The 23,629-nt window shown below is 51.8% G+C and overlaps 8 protein-coding genes across 8 annotated transcripts; 5 read left to right on the forward strand and 3 right to left on the reverse strand.

The window, feature by feature from the left end:
• Positions 1-462: 462 nt before the first annotated feature.
• Positions 463-2,248, forward strand: CTAM01_10342 (C6 zinc finger domain-containing protein; the record flags this gene model as incomplete). The annotated part of the gene is made up of 3 exons (XM_060526357.1): positions 463-1,026; positions 1,090-1,462; positions 1,527-2,248. The coding sequence occupies 3 exons, from the start codon at positions 463-465 to the stop codon at positions 2,246-2,248; spliced, it is 1,659 nt and encodes a 552-aa protein (XP_060378953.1).
• Positions 2,249-2,351: 103 nt separating this feature from the next.
• Positions 2,352-4,766, reverse strand: CTAM01_10343 (uncharacterized protein; the record flags this gene model as incomplete). Its single annotated transcript, XM_060526358.1, has 5 exons — positions 2,352-3,055; positions 3,132-3,501; positions 3,573-4,238; positions 4,301-4,455; positions 4,640-4,766. 5 exons carry the CDS (start codon positions 4,764-4,766, stop codon positions 2,352-2,354), a joined length of 2,022 nt encoding a protein of 673 aa, XP_060378954.1.
• A 951-nt stretch (positions 4,767-5,717) lies between these two features.
• CTAM01_10344 (aldo/keto reductase) lies at positions 5,718-6,825 on the forward strand (the record flags this gene model as incomplete). The annotated part of the gene is made up of 3 exons (XM_060526359.1): positions 5,718-5,822; positions 5,896-6,174; positions 6,235-6,825. 3 exons carry the CDS (start codon positions 5,718-5,720, stop codon positions 6,823-6,825), a joined length of 975 nt encoding a protein of 324 aa, XP_060378955.1.
• An 858-nt stretch (positions 6,826-7,683) lies between these two features.
• On the forward strand, positions 7,684-9,180 carry CTAM01_10345 (sorbitol dehydrogenase; the record flags this gene model as incomplete). Its single annotated transcript, XM_060526360.1, has 4 exons — positions 7,684-7,961; positions 8,083-8,370; positions 8,447-8,915; positions 8,974-9,180. The coding sequence occupies 4 exons, from the start codon at positions 7,684-7,686 to the stop codon at positions 9,178-9,180; spliced, it is 1,242 nt and encodes a 413-aa protein (XP_060378956.1).
• A 352-nt stretch (positions 9,181-9,532) lies between these two features.
• Positions 9,533-11,169, reverse strand: CTAM01_10346 (uncharacterized protein; the record flags this gene model as incomplete). Its single annotated transcript, XM_060526361.1, has 2 exons — positions 9,533-10,214; positions 10,784-11,169. The coding sequence occupies 2 exons, from the start codon at positions 11,167-11,169 to the stop codon at positions 9,533-9,535; spliced, it is 1,068 nt and encodes a 355-aa protein (XP_060378957.1).
• A 2,765-nt stretch (positions 11,170-13,934) lies between these two features.
• On the reverse strand, positions 13,935-15,372 carry CTAM01_10347 (uncharacterized protein; the record flags this gene model as incomplete). The annotated part of the gene is made up of 5 exons (XM_060526362.1): positions 13,935-14,439; positions 14,502-14,961; positions 15,025-15,061; positions 15,115-15,140; positions 15,198-15,372. The coding sequence occupies 5 exons, from the start codon at positions 15,370-15,372 to the stop codon at positions 13,935-13,937; spliced, it is 1,203 nt and encodes a 400-aa protein (XP_060378958.1).
• A 3,693-nt stretch (positions 15,373-19,065) lies between these two features.
• On the forward strand, positions 19,066-21,150 carry CTAM01_10348 (uncharacterized protein; the record flags this gene model as incomplete). The annotated part of the gene is made up of 3 exons (XM_060526363.1): positions 19,066-19,162; positions 19,234-19,600; positions 19,653-21,150. 3 exons carry the CDS (start codon positions 19,066-19,068, stop codon positions 21,148-21,150), a joined length of 1,962 nt encoding a protein of 653 aa, XP_060378959.1.
• Positions 21,151-22,424: 1,274 nt separating this feature from the next.
• Positions 22,425-23,402, forward strand: CTAM01_10349 (metalloprotease MEP1; the record flags this gene model as incomplete). Its single annotated transcript, XM_060526364.1, has 3 exons — positions 22,425-22,649; positions 22,703-23,262; positions 23,327-23,402. 3 exons carry the CDS (start codon positions 22,425-22,427, stop codon positions 23,400-23,402), a joined length of 861 nt encoding a protein of 286 aa, XP_060378960.1.
• Between the last annotated feature and the right edge of the window lie 227 nt (positions 23,403-23,629).

A 23,629-nucleotide genomic window follows, 5' to 3' on the forward strand; every position in this document is an offset into this window, starting at 1 on the left:
CTCTCGGTGACCCCCTCTCACCGACATGTCGGTCTAGGTCCGTCCCTGAAGACTTGAACGCACCATAGGGAGTAAACACCCCCTTTCTAAACCCCCCAAAGGCCAATCATCAGCGGTTAACTTCCCCGCAAGTTCCGCTAACTTGGGTTCCCCGCAGCAATCAATGCGCCCATCTCCCCCCAGGGTCCGGCGCACTTAGCCATTGGACGCCAGCAACATCCGAAATCCGCTAGTCGGGCAATTTTCGATGGAAGCAACGCCGGAGAGAGCCCAGAGGAGGTCACAGGTGAAGAGGAGATCCAGTCCTTTTTCTCCTCCCGCATGACCTACCGAAACCTTCCGATCCATGAGGTGGGCTTTGGCCGATTTCACGATACTTGAGCTGAGCTTCACTTTCATGTAGTAAAGACTGATTTTAGCCGGTGAGTAGTTGCATTGACGCCTTCAACCACGTTTCTCACGATGCTCTCACCCATGGCTAAGGATGACGAATCAACCACGGCACCCTTCGACCGGGTAGAGAACACAGGCTCTCAGTCTCAGTCACGATCTCAGTCTCAGTCTGAGTCTCATTCTCACTCTCAGCCTCATTCTCACTCTCACTCGCGTTCTCATGCCCAATCTCACTCCCAATCCCAAGCATTTTCACACTTCAGATCAGCCGTGACACCAGGTGCCTCGTCAACATGGGGCCTCGGCGAGCCAACACCCTCACACCATCTCTCATCCGAAGCATCAACGTCGCCGGCCGAGTCGTGGAGGCTGGATGAGTTCGTCACCGACCCCGGCTATCTCGCGTACCAAGAGGAGCTGAGATGCCTCATCTTCAACACGGCGCAAACGGCAGCTCCCACGCGAGAGGGGACGCCGGAGGCAGCTGATGGCGGCTTTTCTGCTGGGGGCTTCGCGGCGCCAGGTACCATCTTAGGCGACGAGGGAGCCGCGCGACGGCAGGCCGGCCAGATTCTAGGGACAGGTCGGAGGTTGGAGTATTTGAAAAACTACGTCGGAGAAGTCGCGACATGGGTGAGTTTGCATCACATCTAACCTATTTACCACACCGTTGCCGATCCTCATTCTTCACAATAGCTCGACATGTTCGACAGCGACAGGGCTTTCGGCATACAAGTTCCTGTCCTTGCCCGGAGTTCCCCTGCACTCCTCTACGCCGTCCTCGCCCTCTCGGCGCGACAGATGGAGCGAAAGGAGGGGAAACAAACATCGTTTGACAGCCTCGAGCTGTACCAGGAAGCAATCCGCCTACTAACGCCATTGCTGCAATCACGAGACCAAAAAATCATTCCCATCTGCACGATTCTATGCTGTCTCGAGATGATGTCTGCCAGTGCCCAGGACTGGAGGAAACACCTCGAGGGGTGTGCCGCGCTCTTTGAATCATTCTACGTTCACGGTTTCAGCGGCGGACTACTTCAAGCCGTCTTCTGGTGTTACGCACGAATGGGTGTGTTCCAGTCCCTTGACTTCTTGATTCTACAAATGAATATTCTCTCTAACACAATCAACAGATCTTTGCGGTGCCCTCATTTCTGATGGAACAGAAAGCACCCTTCTCACCCCCTCAAAATGGCTCCCCAACGGCGCCTCGCACAACGAAGCAAGTGAGCTCTTCCACCAGTCCGGAACTCCCGACATGCACGCCAACTACGCCGTCTACCTCTGCGCCAAAGTCTGCGAGCTCGTCGCCGACAGGACGCGCTACTTTGAGCTCGGCGACGCCAGCGGCTGCAGTAGCCCTGACGAGCTTACCGACCGCTGGATCCGCCTTTGGGAAGACCTCCAAGCCTGGACGCGCGACCGCCCGCCAGAGCTGCTGCCAGTCCAGAGCATCCAGAGCAGCCCGTTCCCTCAGATTCTGTTCCTGCACTGGGCGGCCATCTCTTCGAACCAGCTGTATCACACGGCCTGTACGCTCTTGCTCGGGTCCATGCCGCGGCCGCTTAACCTTAAGCTGAGTGGCGTCACGGGCTCTGCCATCTGGCATGCGAAATGCATCTGCGGTATATCGCTCGCGAACCCACACCAGGGCTGCTTGAATAACGCCATCCAGCCCCTTTGGGTCGCGGGTCGACTTCTCAGTCACAAGTCGGAGCACGCTCTTCTCGTGAAGCTTATCCGCAGCATCGAGGCCGTGACGGGATGGGGCACATGTTGGAGAATCGACGATCTAGAGGCCGCTTGGGGCTACAAAGTCCGCAAAGAACTCAGGATCGCGGACATGGTTAGGTGATTTGATTTTCATTATCATGATAATTACTTCAACTGCTTGTGTGGTAATGGTCACCTTGGCTAGAAGGCGACGCGGTGCGCACGCGTCCACAAAGTGTGATTATCTACATCAAACCCCAATCTTCTCGAACTTTCGTCGAGAAACCGTCGACGTTCCATCCAGTCATGGATTTGATACGATCAAAGCACCCCAAAATCGCCTTTTGCTGAGGCTCGTACGTCATCCGCTGCGCCGCCAGATATAATGACGCGACCAAGCAAAGATCCCAACTATCTCTCCGGTCATTATTCAGCGCGATCCCACAGACGCGCTGAGCATGCCAAAGCGGCGACATGGACGAAGACGACGACTTCTTACCCGCCGCCGTCGCCGCCTGTAACGTCCGTGGTTTATTCTGAAGCAGCAGCAACATGGCCGTATGATATAGCTGATTCGCAAAGACCGCGGCCCCGTTGGTGAAGAGGACGACGGGGAACAGCGTCTCGTCGCCGCCATCCATCTCCACCATGGGGCGAAATTCCTGCGCCCGGTTGGTGTACCAGGACCCGAGGGCGTCGCTGAGTATCGTCCAGCGGTGGACGGGCGTGAGCGGGACGCCGCCGCCGAGGTCGAGATCGGCTGGGGTTTGTGGTGGGAAGCTGCCTGAGCAGAAGTTGATTACTTTTGCGCAGAGGAGGAGGGGTTCGATGGTGTATTGAAAAATTGTCTCCGCGATGGTGGAGGAGTTCCACTGTTGTGGGATCGGCTTGTAGGATAGATGTTCGGGGATCGAGATGGGAGCCCCGGTTACGAGTGCGGCTGCAAGTTCTACTTTTTATTAGCCTTTGACTAGCTGTGATGTGACTGATACATCACGAAAGGGATGTTGGAACGGCGAGTATACCTAGTCGAACCAAGACTGATAATATCGAAACGGTCTTTGGAGTTGCTTCCGCCAGTGCCACATTCCAAAAGTTGTGATCTATGCTACTCGACAGGCTATTCCAGCTGCTGGGGATGTCGGAGATGAATTGGCATGCCGTAGATAGAGTCAAGTGGGCCAGATCGCTGTCGTTGATGACCGGTCCGCTGAGCTGAAAAGCTTTCGTCTCAGCCAGAGACTTGAGGTGTCCGACGTCGCCGGATACGATGCGCAGATCGGCCTGCTGTGCCGTTGCAGCAACGGCAAGAAGCGAGTGAAGCACCGATTCGGATTCGATGGCGAGGCGAGAAACGTAGAGGCCAAAGGTTTGTCCCATATCACACAAGTCAAGCTGCGGAGCAATCATTATTAGCAATTCAACGACCAAACCCTCATACACACAAGGCTTGGTGTTGGACTCACCCATGGCGCGAGCTGATACCTAAAGTGACGCAACAGCTGCAGCAGGCGATCTTGCGAAATGCCGCCAGCAGCAGACACGCCAGACCCTCTCCTCTCCCTCGTTGAGTTCGGCGACAGCGACATCATCTCTCCGGGGCTCACCACACCGATACTATCACCACCAACAACCGCAAAGGACCCGGAGCCATGATCAGGCAACTGACCTAGCCCCGCCGGCCCTTCGTTTCCGAGCGACAGCAAGACATTCAAGGCCGTCTCGTAGGCAGCGTCGTTATTTGGTGATGGCCCCGTCAGCTTCCCTGTGATATCAAGATTTCGCACCGGTGATGAGAGGCTCTCATGACTCCCGAGGCTCAGACTCTGGGGTGGCCGCCATTGCTCGAGCGGTGGGTGCTGGCGGCTGTGGTTCAGCGTCGCGAGGCTCGGCTCGAGAGGTGATGGTTTAGTCGTCGCCGCTGGCGATGGTTCTGGGGGTTGGGTATCTGCGTGGAAGGTTATCACCGTTTGCGTTGGCGTTTGCGAAGGCGGCGGTGGCGGTAGAGATGAGTGGTTGCGGTTCAGATCGTTTGCGACATTCCCGTTGACTCCATGTTGCTCGCGCGGCGGAGACGATGCATGTAATGACGGATCTTTGGCGGCTTGTTTGGACGACCCGGCACCTACGAACTAGATCCATGTGTAAGTCGAAAAGCACTAAGCCGGGTGATGGTTCCTAGTAGTTTACGGACCTGAAGGCGCGAGTATTTTGGCGTTGTCGCATCGGGCACCTTGGGCGAAGGTGACACCGTCAATGCATTCTTATTCAAGAACGTCAGTCTGGGGCCGTAGTGGCACTCAAAGTTTCCGTCGATGCAGCGCTGACATCGCGGCTTTCCTTCATCGCCTACGTTTGGTCAATAAAGAGTGTCAACAGTAACTTGATGAAGCGTCACCGAGTAAACATAGCTAAGCTGCAGTGTCATGCGACGTCATGCCAGCTCTGCTCTGTGAGATAACATCTCAGTGGGTCTTGAACAACATTTACGAGCATTACAAAAAGAGACATGGAGAAAGTGAGAGAGGCTTACATTTGCGGCGTCGGACCCGACATTTCATACACCCCGTCCGCGTCCTCTTGTGCCTCTGTTTCGAACCTCCTGCTCCTGCTCCTGCTCCAGAGCCGCTTGCTGATACTGCATCCGTATCATCCGTCATTATCGCAACCGGCTGCTATGTTTGGGGTGCTTGTTGTGTGCCCATGGCTGAAGAACGGACAACGGCGGCTGGAGGGGATAATCTTGTCGGATTGGGAAGGCGGAAAAGGTCCCCAACAAATAGTGGAGGGTTTCCCGAGGTACGGGCTCGACTCCAGGAACTCTGGGAGCATGGACGGGGAAGAAAGAGCTTTGCTGGAGTCTCTGGAGAAAGTTGGTGTGTGTGGAACAGGGGAAGGACGGGTTTACAGCGACAAGTCGGGGCTTAGTTGACGCGAGTGCGGTTCGGGATAAGTGTTTGCAGGGACAATGCTGTTTGTGGATATTACCCGTGGGGCTTGATCACTGATGGGATGATTCTCATGCTTTGGCGAGTGAGACGACGTTCAGTAAGTCTGCGGTAAATACGCGACGAGTCTTAAACCTGAGATTTACTCTGGCCGGACATCTTCCGATACGATCCGTGTATACTTCTCTTGAGTCTGTATACTAATAACCACTAGACACTCAGCTCACAATCCCCATTCAACTATGAGGTGGACGGCAGAGAAGCTCATCTCCTTGAAGCGGGCTTCTAACCCCTCGTGGAACCCAGTCGAACACGAGTCAAACCGGGGGACGCTAAGCGCGGGGATACATGCCCTTTTCTGAATCATCAGTGTTTAAGATTGCCACATCCGGTAGGCTCTACCACCTTGCCTCTCAGTCTCAACCCCTCCATGATGATGCTCAGAAGAACAGCCGGAGGGATGGGTGCTCTACTGACGGAGGCGGGGTTGTGTGCGCTTTTTGACTGAGGGCGGGGTTAAACGCAAGAAAAAAAAAGTAGAATCTTGTCACAGAGAATATTAGAACTCAAAGCTCGTCATTCTAGAGCAACCTCATCTCATACATCACGCAACTTCTCTTCCTGTCACTCTAGTATCTATACCCCCTTTTCAAAATCTTCATAATGGGCAAGGACACCATCACTCTCGCTTCCGGCCGTGAGATGCCCCTCGTGGGCTTCGGTCTGTGGAAGGTTCCCCGCGAGACCTGCGCCGATACCGTCTACAACGTGAGTTTCATCCAACCGCTCAGCTCTATGCACAAGCGAACATGTTTTCTAATCCGTGACTGTAATCAATTAGGCTATCAAGACCGGTTACCGCCTCTTCGATGGCGCCTACGACTATCAGAATGAGAAGGAGGCCGGCGAGGGTGTTCGCCGCGCCATCGCCGACGGTCTGGTGAAGCGTGAGGACATCTTCATCACCACCAAGCTGTGGAACAACTACCACCGCAAGGAGCATGCCGTCGCCATGGCAAAGAAGCAGAACGAGACCTGGGGCCTGGGCTACATTGACCTGTTCCTCATTCACTTCCCTGTTGCCCTCAAGTACATTGAGCCCTCCAAGCTCGAGTACCCCGTAAGTTCATGAATGCCATCATCATTTTAACCAAAGATTTGCTGACTTGGAGACCCCAAGTGCTGGTGGATGGACGCCGCGCAGACCATCGTCGAGCCCGACAACGTCCCCATCCGCGAGACCTGGGAGTGCATGGAGCAGATCGCAGACGAGGGCATCGCAAAGTCCATCGGCGTCTCCAACTTCCAGGCCCAGTCCCTCTACGACATCCAGTCCTACGCCCGCCACCCCATCTCCGCCCTGCAGATCGAGCACCACCCGTACCTCGTCCAGCCCGACCTCATCTCCATGGCCCAGGAGAACAAGATCGCCGTCACGGCCTACTCCTCCTTTGGCCCCCAGTCCTTCCTCGAGATCTCCAACAAGCGCGCCACCGGCGCTCAGGGCCTCTTTGAGGTCGATGCCATTAAGGCGATCGCGGACAAGTACAAGGTCACCCCCGCGCAGGTCCTGCTGCGCTGGGCTACCCAGCGCGGCGTCGCTGTCATTCCCAAGAGCAACAGCCAGCACCGCCTGAAGCAGAACCTCGAGGTCAACGGCTTTGACCTGACTGCCGAGGAGATCGAGTCCATCTCTGACCTTGACCGTGGTCTCCGCTTCAACGACCCTGGGTTCTACCTGCCCCAGCGCCCTCTGCGCATCTTCGCATAAACGAAGTCTGAGATGAGAGTTGCGGTATTATATGGATCTGGATAAAAGGAACCTTGACGGGATTGGTAGTCATAGAACCTGCTACGAATTAATGAAAACAATTTTGCCCAACTCTCACGCCCTCGTTCGTATTCTCTTGTGCCTGTGTCTGATGAGCGACAAGTATCCATTCCAACAACAAGAGTGAATGCACTTGCTCGTCATCTTCAAGTCTAGGCTCTGATACTGCCGCGACTGCGTCGAATTGGCCGTGCTGTCTGTCGCCGAACCCGCATCGATGCCGGCTCGGAACTCGGCTGCTTCGGGCTGACAAAACCAACCGCTTCCCATAGGTAGTCCAGAGCCAGTCATCTGGACGAACTACACACAGCCGGCATGTTCCCCGGCGCAACGATCTAGAACTGCCGGGCGGTGCTTAACATATCCAAATCAGGCAATGACTTGACCAAGGCGCTACAGAAGAGGCATTCTTAGTCGCTCGGTCGGTTCCCCGCATGTTGCCCAGACCCTTAGCTAGGTTGAGCTGTTGGAAATTCGGACATTGTTACCGGCAGAGGGGTATCACACGACGATGAAAAAAATAATAATTGCTTGACGGGACAGGACGCATAGAGGGTTATAGACTAAGAGCGCTTCCTCAACGAATCCTGTCAAATTGAGATGTCTAGCCGTTTCCCCTTTCACATCACGTTTCTTCCAGCGACTGTCCTTGAACATTTGTTTCTCTCTTCCGTGTTGATCCCAACTACATCGTTTCGACATTGCTAGCAGTTGTCCATATACTTGTAAAAGCAGTTGTTCCTCTAAGTCACTGTCATCTCCCTTGCATTTTATTCCCGGAGGCCAACCACCTGCAAGATGGTTGCTACCACGATATCGCCAGAGGCGCCTGTCAATGGCATTGCGCCCGCAAAGTCCAATGGCGTTGTCGTTGTAACAGAATTGAAGCAACACGACCACCACCATCACCACGAGCCTACCGCGGTCAGTGCCAACCAGGAAACCATCCGGGCGCCGCTACCGAACCCTTCGCTGGTAGTCACAGCCGATCACCAGCTCAAGGCAGAGGAAGCGCCCGTTCTCGCACCAAAGGCGGGAGAGGCATTGGTCCACGTCAAGGCTACCGGAGTGTGCGGGTAAGTCTTTCTAGTCTCGTTCAGATGCGTCGAACACGCAACCCGCCTCAGTTCGACAGAGCTCAGCCTTACTTTGCGAAAGATCATGAAGGCAAACGCTGACTTTCGGGACGCTCTGCAGGTCTGACATCCACTTCTGGAAGACGGGCCGCATCGGAACGCTTGTGTTCGAGGGAGACTGCATCATCGGCCACGAGGCAGCAGGTGTCGTCATCCGCGTTGGCGAGGGCGTCAAGAACCTCAAGCCGGGAGACCGCGTCGCGATCGAACCAGGCGTGCCCTGTGGCGAATGCTTCCTCTGCGTCGACGGACGGTACAACCTCTGCGAAGATGTCCAGTTCTCTGGCGTTTACCCATACCATGGCACGATCCAGCGATACAAGTGCCACCCGGCCAAGTGGCTTCACAAGTAAGTCGAGCTTACCCTCTCAGAAAAACTCAATTGGATATATGTAGACATGTACCTAAACCCGGACTCTGTTCAGGCTCCCCGACAACATCTCCTACGCCGAAGGCGCCCTCCTCGAGCCCTTGAGCGTTGGCATGCACGGCATCCGCACCGCAGGCCTCTCTCTCGGCGTCGGCGCTGTCGTATGCGGTGCAGGCCCCATCGGCCTTGTCACCCTCGCCGCGGCGCGGGCCTCGGGCGCTCACCCGCTCGTCATCACCGACATTGAGCCCACCCGCCTCGCCTTCGCCAAGACGTTGGTCCCGAGTGTCATTACGTACAAGATTGACCCCGCGCTTGGCAACGAGGGCAACGGCAAGGCTATTCGCAAGCTGTTTGGCGACGACGAGTACAGCGCGCCCAGAACGGTACTTGAGTGCACCGGTGTCGAGAGCAGCATCTGCACTGCCGCTTTCACTGTTCGTCGTGGTGGTACGGTTATGGTTATTGGTGTTGGAAGGGAGATTATGAACAACTTGCCATTTATGCACATTTCTCTTGCCGAGGTAGGTCGACACGCATACAGACTTGAACCAGAGCTGGGGACTAACAGGATTTCTCTAGATCAAGCTCGAGTTCATCAACAGATACCGCGACACGTGGCCTGCGGGCATCGCCTGCCTGAGCAGCGGCATCCTCGACCTCAAGAGCCTCATTTCTCACACTTTCCCTCTCGAGAAGGCAGTCGACGCCCTTACCCTCGCGTCAGACTACAGAAATGGTAGCATCAAGGTTCAGATTGTAGATGAGACTGACTCGCCCATCTTCTGAGGCGATATGCAGGGAGTTGAGGGTTCAATATTAGGAGGCATGGGCTAGTCTAGCCAGGTAATGAGAATTGCATCAATTAGCATACTCAGCGTACACGGCGTTATGGTTTATCAGTTTAATATATACAAGCAATTTTCTTACGGATCCATTCGTCACAATTCAGCTTTGATCCACGTTCCATGGTCATGTTCCTCGTTGATACGGCTGGAGACCTCGGGGTTTGGGCTCAGATGAGCAGAGCTTCTTGCAACTTCATGCTACCCTGCTACGCTTTCTATTGAACTGCCTTAGACTGTGGATCACTACTGGGAGTAACTTGTTGTTCCTCACCTACTCATACTATGTGTTGGCCTCACTGACCAGGCCTGTCCTCGTGGATGACATGGACGTCCGACCCATTGTATACTGCAACCGCCAGAACCTCCCGGTGACGATAGTCAGCCCACCCTTCGGTCCATACCATGGCATGCATTGGGGGGTGTGGGTCTTCAAATTGGTCAATGATCTGGCACTTCCAGGGCCTATCTGACTGTTCCAAGTGAATTTCTTGCGACATCATAGTGTGGATAATCGCCGCGTCAAGCTGTCTGAGCACTGGGAGGAAGTGAGGAGAAGCCTCAGGGGCCGGAGACTCCATCCACAGATCTTCAAAGTGCTCAAGATATCTCTGTTCCGCCCGTCTTCTTCGACTGTCCGGAAACCGTGAGACCGGAGGCGGGTACCAGTAAAGGATGAACTCGCACATCTTGGTGCCGTAGCGGATCTTATAGACCATGTCCATTCTCTTCCTTTCCGGGTTTGACGGCCAGTGTTTGTTAAGTGCCATATATGGTGCTGCACTATCCGGCCATGTTGACAAGCCAAATGTTACCGATTCTATGATTGGGATCTGCCGATACTCATCTTGGGTAGGAGAGGTCTGCACTTCTTCATAAGCAGGAGGGGGTGGGTCGTCAGGCTGGCGGTGTTGAGGAGGACGGCGAGGAGTGTCACCATTCTCGTGGCCTAAGCCAGGGTAATTGGGTGGTCGTGCGCTCATTATTCTTGTTGGGTTAGAAATGATTGATGCCCTTTCTTAGGCCCGCATGAGTGTGGCCATGAATTAAGTCTTTATACTTGGTTTAGTTCATACCTCAGCAACTCGGTGTTGGTGAATCAAGGCAATACTGGGTCATTCAGTGCCAGTGGACAATTTCACTTCCTAAGAACTTGGCCTAGTTTCCATTCACGACATGCATATATCTCAGATAAAACAAGATTGTTTCAGGGTCTGATTAGATGAAAGTTTCATGTTGCTCTGCAAGATTCAAGCTACTTCAGGTAAGTTGGCATCGAGTGTAGCTGAATTAGACTCGCAATATAGATAATATACGGGCCATTTGACAGAGATTAGAAGGATTTCATGAGACCGTACATGATTCTCCCAGTTGCTGGGCAAGTACAATCCAATTTCCAACGGAAGTGGCATTAGATATCAGCCTTGTCGCCAGATCAATTCGGATGATATCATTTCCGGTAAACGCAACTGGAGTTCCAGCCGGTACCGTTCTTGAAGCAATGTTAACCATCTGTTCTCTCCTTGGCTCATAAGCACCAGACTCACGAGTTATAACCAGTTGTAACGGCGGTGTACTGCCAGTTGTACGCAATCTGGTCGCATGTATGTAGCATAAAGTTAGGCGTCTGCGTCACGTTGGCTGTCGTCGCGTTGCCAGGTGCTGTCAGGGCGGCCCAGAGTCCATCGATGCCGATAGTTGGAGGCCCAAATGCGTCGTCGTAGCTCGTGAGATTTTGAGAAACGATGGTCGCTAGCTCCGCCTTGCTAGAAACGCCAGGGGTTGAGAAGACGCTGAGCCATCGTCTTGTGATATCCCATGCTTCGTCTTCGCAGAGACACAATGCTATCTCTTTTCTAGGAGATAGAAATGACCCAGTGGTCACCGCTGCAAGAGCAGTGAGTAAAGTTGATACTGAAGCAAGAAGACGCATTGTGATCAGGATAGGTACTAGAATTACAGACACTAGTGGTGTAATTGATTTTCTCTCGAGGAGACCCGTCCTCTTAAATTTCCGACATCTTCCTTTCCACGTGGGACAGATTGTAGGCTTATTCCTAGAGCGGAAACGAAACCATCAAAACAATACCGCAGGAATGCGCAAATTCAGTAGCTTTCGGCTGGTCCCGCGAGAATATCAGTCGATACTGATTGAGAGGAATGTGGCGGTTGAACTTGCCTGCATCCGGAGGTCCTCGAGGCGCCACAACAGTAGACACCAGGCAAAGTTAACTTGATTGGCAGCCATTTTGCGTTTGCGGTTATTTAATACATATCTTGTACAACAAGGTAGTATGCAGTGAAAATTGAGAAAAAGAACCTAGAAACGTTCACCTAATCGGATAGGTAGCAATCATGCCATCTGTTTGGTTCAAGTACGAGTGAGACATCTTCTGGCGTCTCGTATGATTCTGGGAGTTTCTATTTTATTTTCAGCCGCACGACAAGACATAACAGCGAATCATCATGTGGAGATTACTGCTCTAGAGACTGGAGACAACGGTGCTATTTTCTACGGACTATGATCACGTCTAAGCCTGCATGCAGAAGTACGTTTGAGGTCTGGATTGCTCAATGTCAAATTACTTTTGTATATTCGAGACTCATATGGGCATCAGCGAGACGGTCCTTGGAGTTGATCGTCGATGCTGATATGGGAAAGATCCGGCTGTAGAACGCTTTTGTATCGTAAAACATCGGCACATCATGGATGACACACCTATTACCCATAGGTTTGTCTGCTTTACGGACCCCGTTTATCAGGAAGAGATTTTGGTTTTTTCTCTTCTGCTAAAGTATGACAAGTTGGAGAATGCAGAAATTCTCTATCTCGCTCGCGGGAAGGTAATTGGGGATCCATCAGCCAACGCGGCTACAGGCCCTTGAGTTCTATCAGTCAAGATCTCGATTGTGCGGGGATAGACTTTTCAGTTAGAAATCGATGGATAAAGCCCATGTATCCCGGGTCGCCTAACCAAAGCTTCAGTTCGATGTCCTTGAGACGCTGATCAAGCCAAGCAAAGATCAACAAAAGCCTATTCGCTTCGCATTCTGATCTGCCCTGAGTCCTGTGCTTCTGGGCATCGCAAATGCAAAAGCCATTCAGCGGTCAAGTTCGAAGTCTCTGGACCGATCTCCACGAATCCGTGGGAAGGGAACAGAGGGAAAGATCAGCGGCCTTGGCCTGCATCCCAACCTTGCAAGTTGTACGGAAAATGGAGACTATCGATCCCCAACTGCAGGTTTGAATTTCGGCAGCTGCACACCGGAGCGGACTACGTATGCTGTTGTCTCTTTGGCTGGATGCTTGTGAGGCCCAATAGGCTTCCGGACGTTTGGTCTTGTTAGTACTGGCAGGTTTCAGCAGTCCATGCAACATTGAAACCGCGAGATGCGGGCGCCCGAAGCATCACGGTCAACCTGTCAAGTTTCCGCACGGAATAGTTCGTCTGAACAAGGTTAAAATTACCCTGGTCTCCGTCGACCCCGTCGTAGTATCCCTTCTGTCTCCAAAGCCCAATAGCACCGAGCGTCTGCCCACGTCGGCGCCCGCCCACCTGGGCAGCAGAAAATAGGTGGCCAGTCCGAAGAACATTCGGCAGGCAGGGGAGTTCCATTTCCCATAATCCCAGGATCTAGGTTCTCTGCACCGCTAGTCGTGTCAGACCACAGCGGGGCCGGCTCTTCTAGTGTCGGGGTCCTGGGCCCGTCGCGGGCTGTCATTGCCTGTCAAAATTGGCTAATTCCTTGGGCCGACACTTGACAAGGACCCTCTGCCCATGTCCATGTCAATCACTGCCAGAAGGAGTCTCACTTGCGGAATCTCCATCGCCTCATTTTCTCTGAGTTGGGCGGGATGGGGCCGAAAGCGCGTCTTTCTTGACGAGAAGAAAATCGCTCCATTGTGGGAAGGTGACTAGCCAGAGACTACGATTCAGGTGAAGACCTCTTTCTAAGAACTCCTCAAATCTCAGCCAGTGTGTGACAGTCTGGTTCTATCACGTCTTCTCTAGTGTTATTCAAACCTTCGTTGGAAACCCTTCTGCCGGGACCATGTAGCTCCTAGCCCTGCCTGCGGGCTAAGTGCTACCCAAATACACTCTGTAAGTTTTCATAAAATCGCTGACTGCACATAAGGGGATCGCAAAGGATGGAGACAACGCGTAGACCCTGTACCAATCCCTCCACTAAGCGTTCGAAGGCACCGACGCCAAGCCCGCATCATGTAGTTGAGTTTCGACCTAATAAGAAAAGCCAGGATGGGCAAGGGCACAACCACTGAGAAATCGAGAATTAGAGTTGTAGGAGGGAGGGAATGGAGTCGGACTCCGTACCTCTTTGGCAAGGGAGAACGAACTCATATCATGCACTCACGCACTATGATTCAGTCAGGTTTTTGCGGAGTAGACCGCCGAGAGATTCAGGTCCACTGATAGGCAAGATCACACGATCATCGATGGCGTCTTGAATCTCAGCAGATCAACAGTAAAACAAAGTGAGATTATAGAAGGGTATCCAAGGTATTCAGTATAAACGTGCAAAAATTGGCAGCGAACTGCAGCCGTGCATGGTGCGGACTAGTAGATGGTTCCTTGCTCGCACCCGGCAGATCCAAAAAGTGGTATTATTGAAACCCTGGCGGGATGTCCCGCGATCCACAACGCCCAAGAACACCGATTAAAGTTTCAAGCATCGTCTTCAGAAAGCTGTCCCCTTCGTTGGTTTGTCGATCGTTTTGTACTCGCTTGAGTGTCGAGATTCCAAATCGTTTACGCTGGTGTTGGATTCGTACTGGACGTTGACGTTTGTGGTTCTGACGATTCCGTTGTATGTCATGATTTCCTCTTCAGAACCCGATGGAGAGACACTGCGTATTTCCGTGCAGTGCGCTCTTGAGCGCATCTCTTTGAGTGTAATATCGTTGCTCTCTTGCACCCCAGTTGGATTTCGCAATGAGCCGGTCGCGTATTTCCCGTAGTATCCTTTACCGGTCGTCTTCTTCGTCGTGCCGCCGAACAGCTTCGGCATCCATCGGCGGAATAGAGGGCGCAATGCAGGAATACAGGCACAGAAAATGGCCAGATTAACCTCAACGGTAGAGCTCACAAGGCCAATGTTGTGGAAGTGATCGGTTCCTGGAGGTGATGGGACGAAGAATAGCTTGTAGATCTGGATGACTCGGATGACAGCAACAACCGTTACTCTATTAATCCGAACACAATCAGCTTTGACCAAGGGTTATTGTCTCTTGAAATTATCACTTACACAAGACCCATAAGGAAAACCCCAATGACTGCCATTTTGGCCGCCAAGGGCATTTTGAGCCCGAGGAATATCCAAAAGGGCAAGGCGAGTACCAGAAGGTCCGAGACGATCGTGATACAAGATGCAATGACGTGAAACGAGTTGTCGACGCATTTTGTGCCTGGCTGGCCTCGCAGAGAAAAGTCCCAGTTGGCTTCCATAGGTAGGCATTGGAATAAGGCGGTAAAGAATACGGCGACTGCGTGGCATGCGTTGAAAATGTTGAGTCCGATGATAGCGGTTCGGACGCCTCGCTTTTGGCCTCCTAGTCGAAGTAGAAATACCAATACCGATGCTTTGACCAAAGCGAGCACTGGATTGTAGGCCATCTGTACCAAGAAGTTCCACCACAGCCCGGCCTTGTTATCGAAATCCTTGGGGACATTTACAGCTCTCCATCCGAAATAATTGAGTTTGACAACTAAGTTCCGGCAGTGTCAGCTTGCTGGCTGGGTGGTCATTTCTGAAACATAGTTCTACTTACACATGAACAGAGGAGGTGTCATTAAGACTGCAAAGAGCTGTTTAACCATTAGCTACATCTTCACCCAAAATCACCCCCTTATGTTCGTACCAAGGCTAAGCCACATAGCCAGTCATCTAAGAAATAGTCTATGGTAAGCTTCAAGCAACAACGAAGTTATGCTGACATCATACCTAGTCCCCATTGACGCGTGCTTATCCGACCGTATGCCCGCAGGCCAAAGGTGCAAATCGATAGAGCTGGAAAGAAGAAAATGATGATGATTGCAGTCTCCTGGAGTGGAGGTGTGGGTATCGTCAAAACATCGGGATGCGGCGGCGCGCCTCGAGGTAGTAGATGAAATGGCATCTCGGCCGGCCAGATCTTTGACGGGATCCGCTTCGGAAAGGTCGATTAGTTGCAAGAACGCGCAAAAGACTCGGACTAAAGTTTTGCGGCAGGCAGTCGGGACGGAGCGACTGGGACTAAGATCACCAGTGGAAGAGGGAATCCGGAGAAGAGGCAACAGGTCCCATCGCAGCCTTATGGGAATCGGGAAATCTTTTAATGTTCTATGCTCCGTACCGAAATCTTTTTGCTGCCCAAGACTTTCTCGTTTCGTGCGGATTAATAGCACCAAGACGAAATACGACCTTTCTCTATATTAGCCAACCAGCACCAAATGGCAGATCTCGACACACGGATCCGACAGCCTGCCGCCTAGAGGAGCTGAGCAAGTCAAAGTTTTCGGCTGACCCGCGGAAGGATCCCCTCTTCGGTCTCTCCCTTCATCATCTCTGATCAAGAGGGATCGCCCTTCCATTCCCCATATTCGCTTGTTATGCAGAGCGCCTCACTTCCCCGGGCCAATGAAGTATGCCAGCACATTCCAAGACACGCATTGTCTGGAGGGATCCGAAATCTGCAGTGGGCAGGGTTCAGAAAGTTACTCAGAGTGGTTTGAGATGAACAGAGGGCAGACAAAAGGGCCAAGTTCGACCAACCAGTTCCCAACCTGAACCAACAGAGTTTACAGGCAACAGAGAGGTGGTGACTAGAAATGCGTACGTCTACGGTTGGGGTGTGTATCTCTGCAAAGAACAGGAAAATGGATCCTAGCTGCGCCGAGCTTGACTAGCAGCCGTGGCGTTCCGTTGAAGAAGGCAGACGGGCGGCGCAGAAATCCTCCGAGTTCCCACCCGTTCGACTGCCTTGAGCGGCGCAGATTTTCCAAACGGCCGGTGGGCAGTATGGTCGCTCGGTGTGATCATTGTCGGGGTCCGGGAGACCAATTTGGGCTGCTCATAGATCAAAGAAGTGTTCGAGTCGTTGTCAAAGGCGCACGGTTGCTGACGATATTACTCTGATCGGGTCTATCCCGAGAGTCTTGGTATCGATGAGGGGCCCTCAGTGCGTGATTTTGACTTCACAAGTGCATTCTAGAACGATAAGAAGCTCCAGAGCACTCGCTTCCAGGTTCAAAAAAACCTCCCTGCGTTGCCGACTTCTCTTTGACGTGGGTGTCAAAATAGGCGGCTTGGCAAAGTGGCAAGGGAATAAGCTAGTGCCCCTGAGATGATGCAGGACCGGCGGGACATTGTGCCCCGAGGAGGGGCCAGTAGGCAGCCAATGCCATTGAAGAATCTTTGGATTCCACTCCAACATTGAACTTTTCGGCTGCTACTTGGTCTATAGGGGTAAGTTTAATCCCCTGGCTCGGTACCGATCTATAGATAAGGGTTAACGTACTAGTTAAATCGTTAGCGCTAAATAGCTAATATAATTAATAATTATTAGATCTTAATTAATTTTTATAGCTAAATTAGTATTTAATATATATTCTATTAGTATTAATTATTACTTAGTAACGCGCGGGTATTATACTTAATAATAAATATAAAAAGTTTTTTAAAAAGGTATTCTAGGCCTTTTTAATTTATTATTATAATATATTATATAAAGAGTTTTTTTATATATTTATAAGTTCTTATATATAATCCTTTATTTAATTTTAGTACGTTTTAATAAGGTTAAGGTTAGGTAAAAAAGGTAGCTAGAATATTAAGTAAATACTATAGTTATTAAGCTCTTATTAAATTAACTTTATATTATATATTAGGGCGCCGTTTTATATTAAAATAAGGTTATTATTATATATTTATTAATAGAAGTAAATTTAACTATCGATAATTAGTATAGTATATTCTTAATAAGTATTAATATATATACTACCCTAATCCTTTTTTTAAAAAATACTTAGTCCTTTTTAATTTTTAAAAAAATATTTTTAGAATATTTAACCCCGCTTATATTAATACTTCTTAATAATATACGTTAGGTTTTATTTTTTATTATAGTAATAAGTAATATAAAGCTTATAATAATAACTATTTATAATTTATATTTTATTTATTTATAAGACTTTTTATTAGTTTTTAATAGTTTAATAAAAGTATTCTTAAGTTTAAGTAAGATACTTAATTCGATTAGCTTTAAATATAGGGGGCTTATAATAAGTAATATAATAATAAAACCTAAACTAATATAGGGCTATTTGTATTATATAAATACTAAATTAAAAAAAAAAAAGTATAATTAAAAATAATAAAAAAGAGGCCTAGCGGCCGTTTTTAAAAAAAGTAACGTACTTAACGAGGGCTTCTTCTTATTATAAAATTATAACCTATAGATAGCTAGAACGTAGTATAATTATTATTAACGAGGTTCTTATAGCTATATAAACCTAGTTTTTTATAAATTTAGTTAATTTAATTATTTAAGCTTATATAAATTTTATATTAATATATAGTATACGAATTTATTAGTAGTTAGCCTTAGTAAAGTACTTTGTTATACTACTTACTAACCGTATTATATTCGTAATAATTTATTAAAAATAAGGTAAGTAAGTAAGTAGGTAGTATATAGGAGGAAGAATTCGTAATTAGTAAAAAAGTTAGGCTAGGCTAATTAGTGGGCCTGTGCTGAAATAGTGGCTTTTAATTGGTCGAATTGCCCATGGAAGGCAGGCACGGGCCATCCCCACTGGTACCTGACAAGGGGGTTAAACTTTGGCCTGATACCGTAGTACGTTGTAGTTGCGAGAGGAGCTTTGATACTCTTGACGAGTTTGCAACTTTTGGAGTTGGAGTTGTGTGTAGTAAGGTAGTTTCATCTCATATCTAAACGAACCACAGACGTTGAAAAAAGGATGGCCTCCGCAAAATAAAGCCCAACTTCTACAGCGCGGCTCCAGGTAAGGCTATTGAACCAACCCGCAGCAAACTGCCGCGAGTGCCGTGAATATGCCGCTGTGTGTCGACGGAAACGGCGGTTTACTGCGTACTAGGAAGACGTTGGGGGTGACTTGGGGGCTAGACAGTAATTAATTTCGCCCAAACCCTGGCCTGCCAAGTCTTCGTATACAGGCATCCCTGCTAGGCCATTGCGAAGCCCCAAGGAAGCAGAAATCCCATTCTCCATCGGCTCGGCTGGGAGTGAGAAGCCACCCCTCGAGGATTATCATCCTGCTTTTTGGTCCTTCCAGGTGCCGCTTCTTTGATAGCAGCTCCTGGCGATGGGGTCTTCATTTTGCCTATACGGACATAAGATGCGCATCGGGTAGCCAAGGCCATGTTCCTCGTGGCGATAACGTGGATCCCGGCAACCTGGGAGGCATCATGCGGCTGATAACCAATAGCTTGCAAATGCTGCATGTAGCCACGTGTGGGGGGAGACTCGGGGGGGGGGGGGGGGGGGGCGGGGGGGGTGGGCGGGGGGGGGGTGGGGCGGGGGGGGGGGGGTGGGGGGGCGGGGGGGGGGGGGGGGGGGGGGGGGGGGGGGTGGGGGGGGGGGGGGGGGGGGGGGGGGGGGGGGGGGGGGGGGAGAACTGACAGGACATGGAATGGCCCGAGGCCGTTGATGATCGTGGACGTATATATCTCCAGATGAGGAGCACGTCCATCGTGAACTCTTTTTCTTGTCCCTCTCCTCATCCCACTTGCATCCAACTTGCAAGGATCCTTAATCCTCTTCGACAAGCAGATTTCCCTTCTTGTCAAGATGCCTTCTCTCGGAAGAGCTCTGCTGCTCGCCGCGGCCATGCCGCTGGCCAACTTCGTCGGAGCCCAGAGGCTCGTCGTCGATGGTGAGACCATTGGTAAGCTGCCTCCTCCCCCAGAGTCACCCTCTGCCGATCTCATCAACATTCATACTGACCACGTTTCCCAGATGCCAACGAGGCCACTGTTGCCCCCGCCGCCGAGGAGTTCCCCGAGGCAGACATCCCCGAGGAGACCATCCAGTTGACTGATGCCGTGCTGGCCAACCTCACCCAGCTCGAGCTCAGCAACATTTCGCTCTTTACCTTCGCTGACGCGACAAATATCGAGAAGCGCACTGAGCCCAACAACAAGTGCAAGCTCTTCCCCGGCGACTTCTTCTACCCTTCCGAGCCCGTGTGGAAGGTCTTCAACCTCTTGACTGGCAACTCCCTCATCAAGACGGTTCCCCTCGGAGCTGCTTGCTACGCTGGTGAGCACTACGATGCCGAGAAGTGCCAGTACCTCCTCGACAACTGGACCAACTCCGACACTCAGTAAGTTACCTTGCCTTGACTGGTACCAGCACCTCAGACTAACATCCCAAAGCGATGAGGATCCTACTTCAGTCATGTCCCCTCTCTACCAGGGCTCTACTTGCCAGCCCCAGAACGCCGCCAACAACCGCACTTGCGAGATTGGTGGCTTCCCCCTCTACTCCGTCAAGGCTACCAACGTGGCCCAGATCCAGCTTGCCGTCAACTTTGCTCGCACCCTTAACCTGCGTCTCGTTGTCCGCAACACTGGTCACGATTTCTTGGGCAAGAACACCGGTGCCGGTTCTCTGTCCATCTGGACCCACAACCTGAAGGGTCTCAAGTTCATCAAGAACTACAAGTCTGCTGGTGGCTACGAGGGTCCTGCCTTCAAGCTCGGTGCCGGTGTCCAGGTCTCTGAGCTGTACGAGGCTGCCAACAAGGAGGGCTACACCGCCGTTGGCGGCGAGTGCCGCAGTGTCGGTGTCACCGGTGGCTACATTGCCGGTGGTGGTCACTCCCCCATGAGCCCCGTCGCCGGTCTTGGTTCCGACCAGGTCCTCAGCGTCGACATTGTCACCCCCGACGGTCGCCACATCACTGCTGATGACAAGACCAACAGCGAGCTCTTCTGGGCTGTTCGCGGTGGCGGTGGTGCCACCTGGGGTGTCGTCACCTCCATGACCGTCCGAGTCTACCCCAAGACCCAGTTTGCCGGTCTTACCTGGAGCCTCAACACTGCCGAGAAGAACATCTCTTCCACCGTCTTCTGGGCCGCCATGGAGGCTTACTGGCGCCGCTTCCCCGACTTCTCTGCCAAGAAGACCTACGGATACTCGACTCTCTTCCCCGCCGGTAACGGTGCCTACCTCTGGAGCATGCGCCCCTGGTTGGTCCCCGGCATGAACCTGACCGACTTCAAGGCCATGGTTGAGCCTCTCTTCACCGAGTGGGCTGCCCTCGGCTTCAGCGTCGAGCCCGAGTACTTTGAGCACGACAACTTTTACGCCACCTGGAAGAACCACTTCCCCATGGAGAGCGTCGGCACCGACACCGTCCGTACCGCTAACCGTCTCATTCCCAAGGCCAACTGGGAGGACCCCGCCCTCCTTAACGAGACTATCGCTACCCTCAAGGGAATTATCACCGAGGGCTCCGCGCTGATCCAGTACAACATCAACGCCGCTGCTCCCTCCGACGTCACCGCCAGCTCTGCCAACCCGGCCTGGCGTGAGGCTCTCATGTTCGCCATCATTGGTGGTGGCTGGAGCGCTACCGCTACCCAGGAGGAGATCAAGACCGCCAACGTCCGCATCACCCAGGACTGGATGGGCCGTCTTCGCAAGATCACCCCCGGCGGTGGTGGCTACGGCAACGAGGGCGACGTCATGGAGCCCGACTTCGGCCAGGCCTTCTTCGGCTCCAACTACGCTAAGCTGTACGCTCTCAAGAAGAAGATTGACCCCTGGGGTGTTTTCTACGCCCCCACCGCCGTCGGCAGTGAGGACTGGTACATTGCCCGCCAGGAGGATTGGCTCACCAAGCAGACCGATCGCCTGTGCAAGAAGTAAATACAGCTTAATCTTAGTTGATGATGACGGACGTAGCAAGCACGGAGTTAAGGGGCCGGCTTTAGTGTATATACCTAAGTAGACTGATGTATAATCGCCTTCTCTTCACATGTCTATATCGCTCGCACATCTATATTGAATAAGGGCATGTGTCCTGGCATGGACTGCTCATAGAAACATTTGTTATCTGACCTATATTCATTGGCATCTGAAGTCAGTACCTGTGAAAAGAGTTTTAAAGCCGATGCTAGTCGGTGTGACGTCTTGAACTATCCAGTGATGACAATTGCCCTCAAGCGTTGACGCTGGGCCAAAGATTCGTGTCATGGCTTCGGGTGGGGTGAAATGACAGTCGTCGAAGGCCTGAGAGGTGCCATGAACCTCTCTCGCTGTGAATCCTTGACCATAAGAAGTCCTCGTTTGGCCAGACACCCGATTCAGACTATCACAGCGCTATGAATATCCGGTGCCATTGCACGGCTTCATCGGTTCGTGTCCGGATCCGTTCCGGACCTCAAACCCCAGTGATCTCCATCTCCTCCGACATCCGCAGCCCCGTAAATAAGGCTTAGTCGGTCTCGACTGTACATATCTAAGTATTAATAGGATAATTGATGTGCTCAATGGAGCTGAACGGACCTTAACCTGGCCTCTTGGCTACCTGTATGCAACAGGCGAGAGCGGCACGGTGAAAACGCGATCAAAAGAGGAAGCTCGGAAAGATTTAGTAAGAGGCCAAATTTAGACTTCAATTGAGTTTCCGCGGTGACAGGATTACCATGGTTGCAGCGCTCGACAGTGCTTTTGATCATTGGAACGCATGATTGAAAATTACACCATCAATTGCCGTTTCCCTTCTTGTCTGTCCCTCGACTGACCGTCGCCATTCCCAATTGCACGCACGAGACTCAATACGAGAGTTGATGCGGTTCTCATGCGCGTTGACTCGGGCGACGTTGCTCATTTCGGCAGTTCACTGGAGATCCTTGCTGTCCTGGGGATCCGAACGTTGCCCTGGCGGTGGAGTGGTCGACCTTTCTCGCGATTTAAGCTTGTCCGCCAAGCTTCCAAGGCCTCGTGTTCACGATGGGTTCCTCCAGTGTTGGACGTCTTGCCTTGGCCCGTTGCCGTCATTTCCCTCTTTCCTGGGAATATTCTATGTATAAGTAGATGAGGTAGGTAGCGATGACGGGTTTGGGGAATCGTGGAGATCTTCTTAGGGTGTCGCTCCTCTGCACGAACCGCACCGCCAATTTCCACCGACTTTCGATACGATGATGTCGCGTGCCGCCGCAGCGCTGCTGCTTTCCTTTGGAATATCGTCGGTTCTCGGGTCGCTCCGATGCTTCAATGATGACTTGGCCGCTATTGAGACGCCGATCATCGCGCTTCCGGCCTACGTCAAGCGTCAAGAGTCCAAGCCGGTCGACGTGTACTTTCACGTCACCAGCACCGTGGCCAACAAGGATAGAATCACCGACGCAGTCGTCGATGCCCAGGTAAGACCTACTGACGCTCTCACCAAAAGCCAGTACTGACCGAATCCCACAAGTTTGAGGTCCTGCACTCAACGTACCTCAAGCACGGCTTCGAGCTGAACCTCGTCAACGTTTCGCGCATCGTAGATGACGTCCTCGGCAAGGGCTTCTACGAGGAATCCGGCATCGGCATCCCCGACTTTGAAGGCTACGTCGCCTGGCGCACCGCCACACGCCGCGGGGGCTACGATGCGCTCAACGTCTACTTCTTCTCGGATCTGGGTGTCAGCCTTGGCGGACAGTGCGCGCTCGCAGGTGTCGTGCAGGAGGGCAGCCAACAATTCTATACCGATGGATGCTGGGTCAACGGCGACTCCATGCCTGGCATGACGCCCCGCAGCGGCAACGACACGACACCGCGGAAGGGGCATGTTGCTATCCATGAGGTCGGGCACTGGTTTGGGCTGCTCCATACGTTCCATGGACGTTTCTGTGAAGGGATCAATGATCAGGTTGCCGATACGCCTGCGCAAGCTGGTGGGAGCTCGGGGTGTCCTGTTGGAAGGGACTCTTGCCCTGATTCGCCTGGTTTGGATCCCATTCACAACTTCATGGATTACTCAGATGACACTTGGTGAGTGAATATGCAGTGATCGAGGCTCTCCGATTGGAGTCGAAGATACTGACTGTTAATCTAGCACGACTGAGTTCACTCCTGGACAGGAAGAGCGTATGCACCAGCAGTTCGATGTGTATAGAAGATGGCAGGGTTAAATTTTGGTGGTATGATGGCGGGATGTTGCTATTTTTCTACCAGTGTTCGGGTTTCTCCATCACTAGCTTCATGCTCCGACCCGAGGATAATGAAGTCATGAGTATTAATGCGTTAAGCACCTCAAGTGACCTGGTTCGATGCTTGGACTGTACAACTCTACCTATCTCTCAAAGTCTGCAACGCCGTCTTCAGGGCTATCATTAAATGTCCCGGTGTAATTAAAGTG

This window comes from Colletotrichum tamarilloi (genome assembly GCF_030869305.1).
Source record: "Colletotrichum tamarilloi strain Tom-12 chromosome Unknown Scaffold_47.1, whole genome shotgun sequence".
Classification (NCBI taxonomy): domain Eukaryota; kingdom Fungi; phylum Ascomycota; class Sordariomycetes; order Glomerellales; family Glomerellaceae; genus Colletotrichum; species Colletotrichum tamarilloi.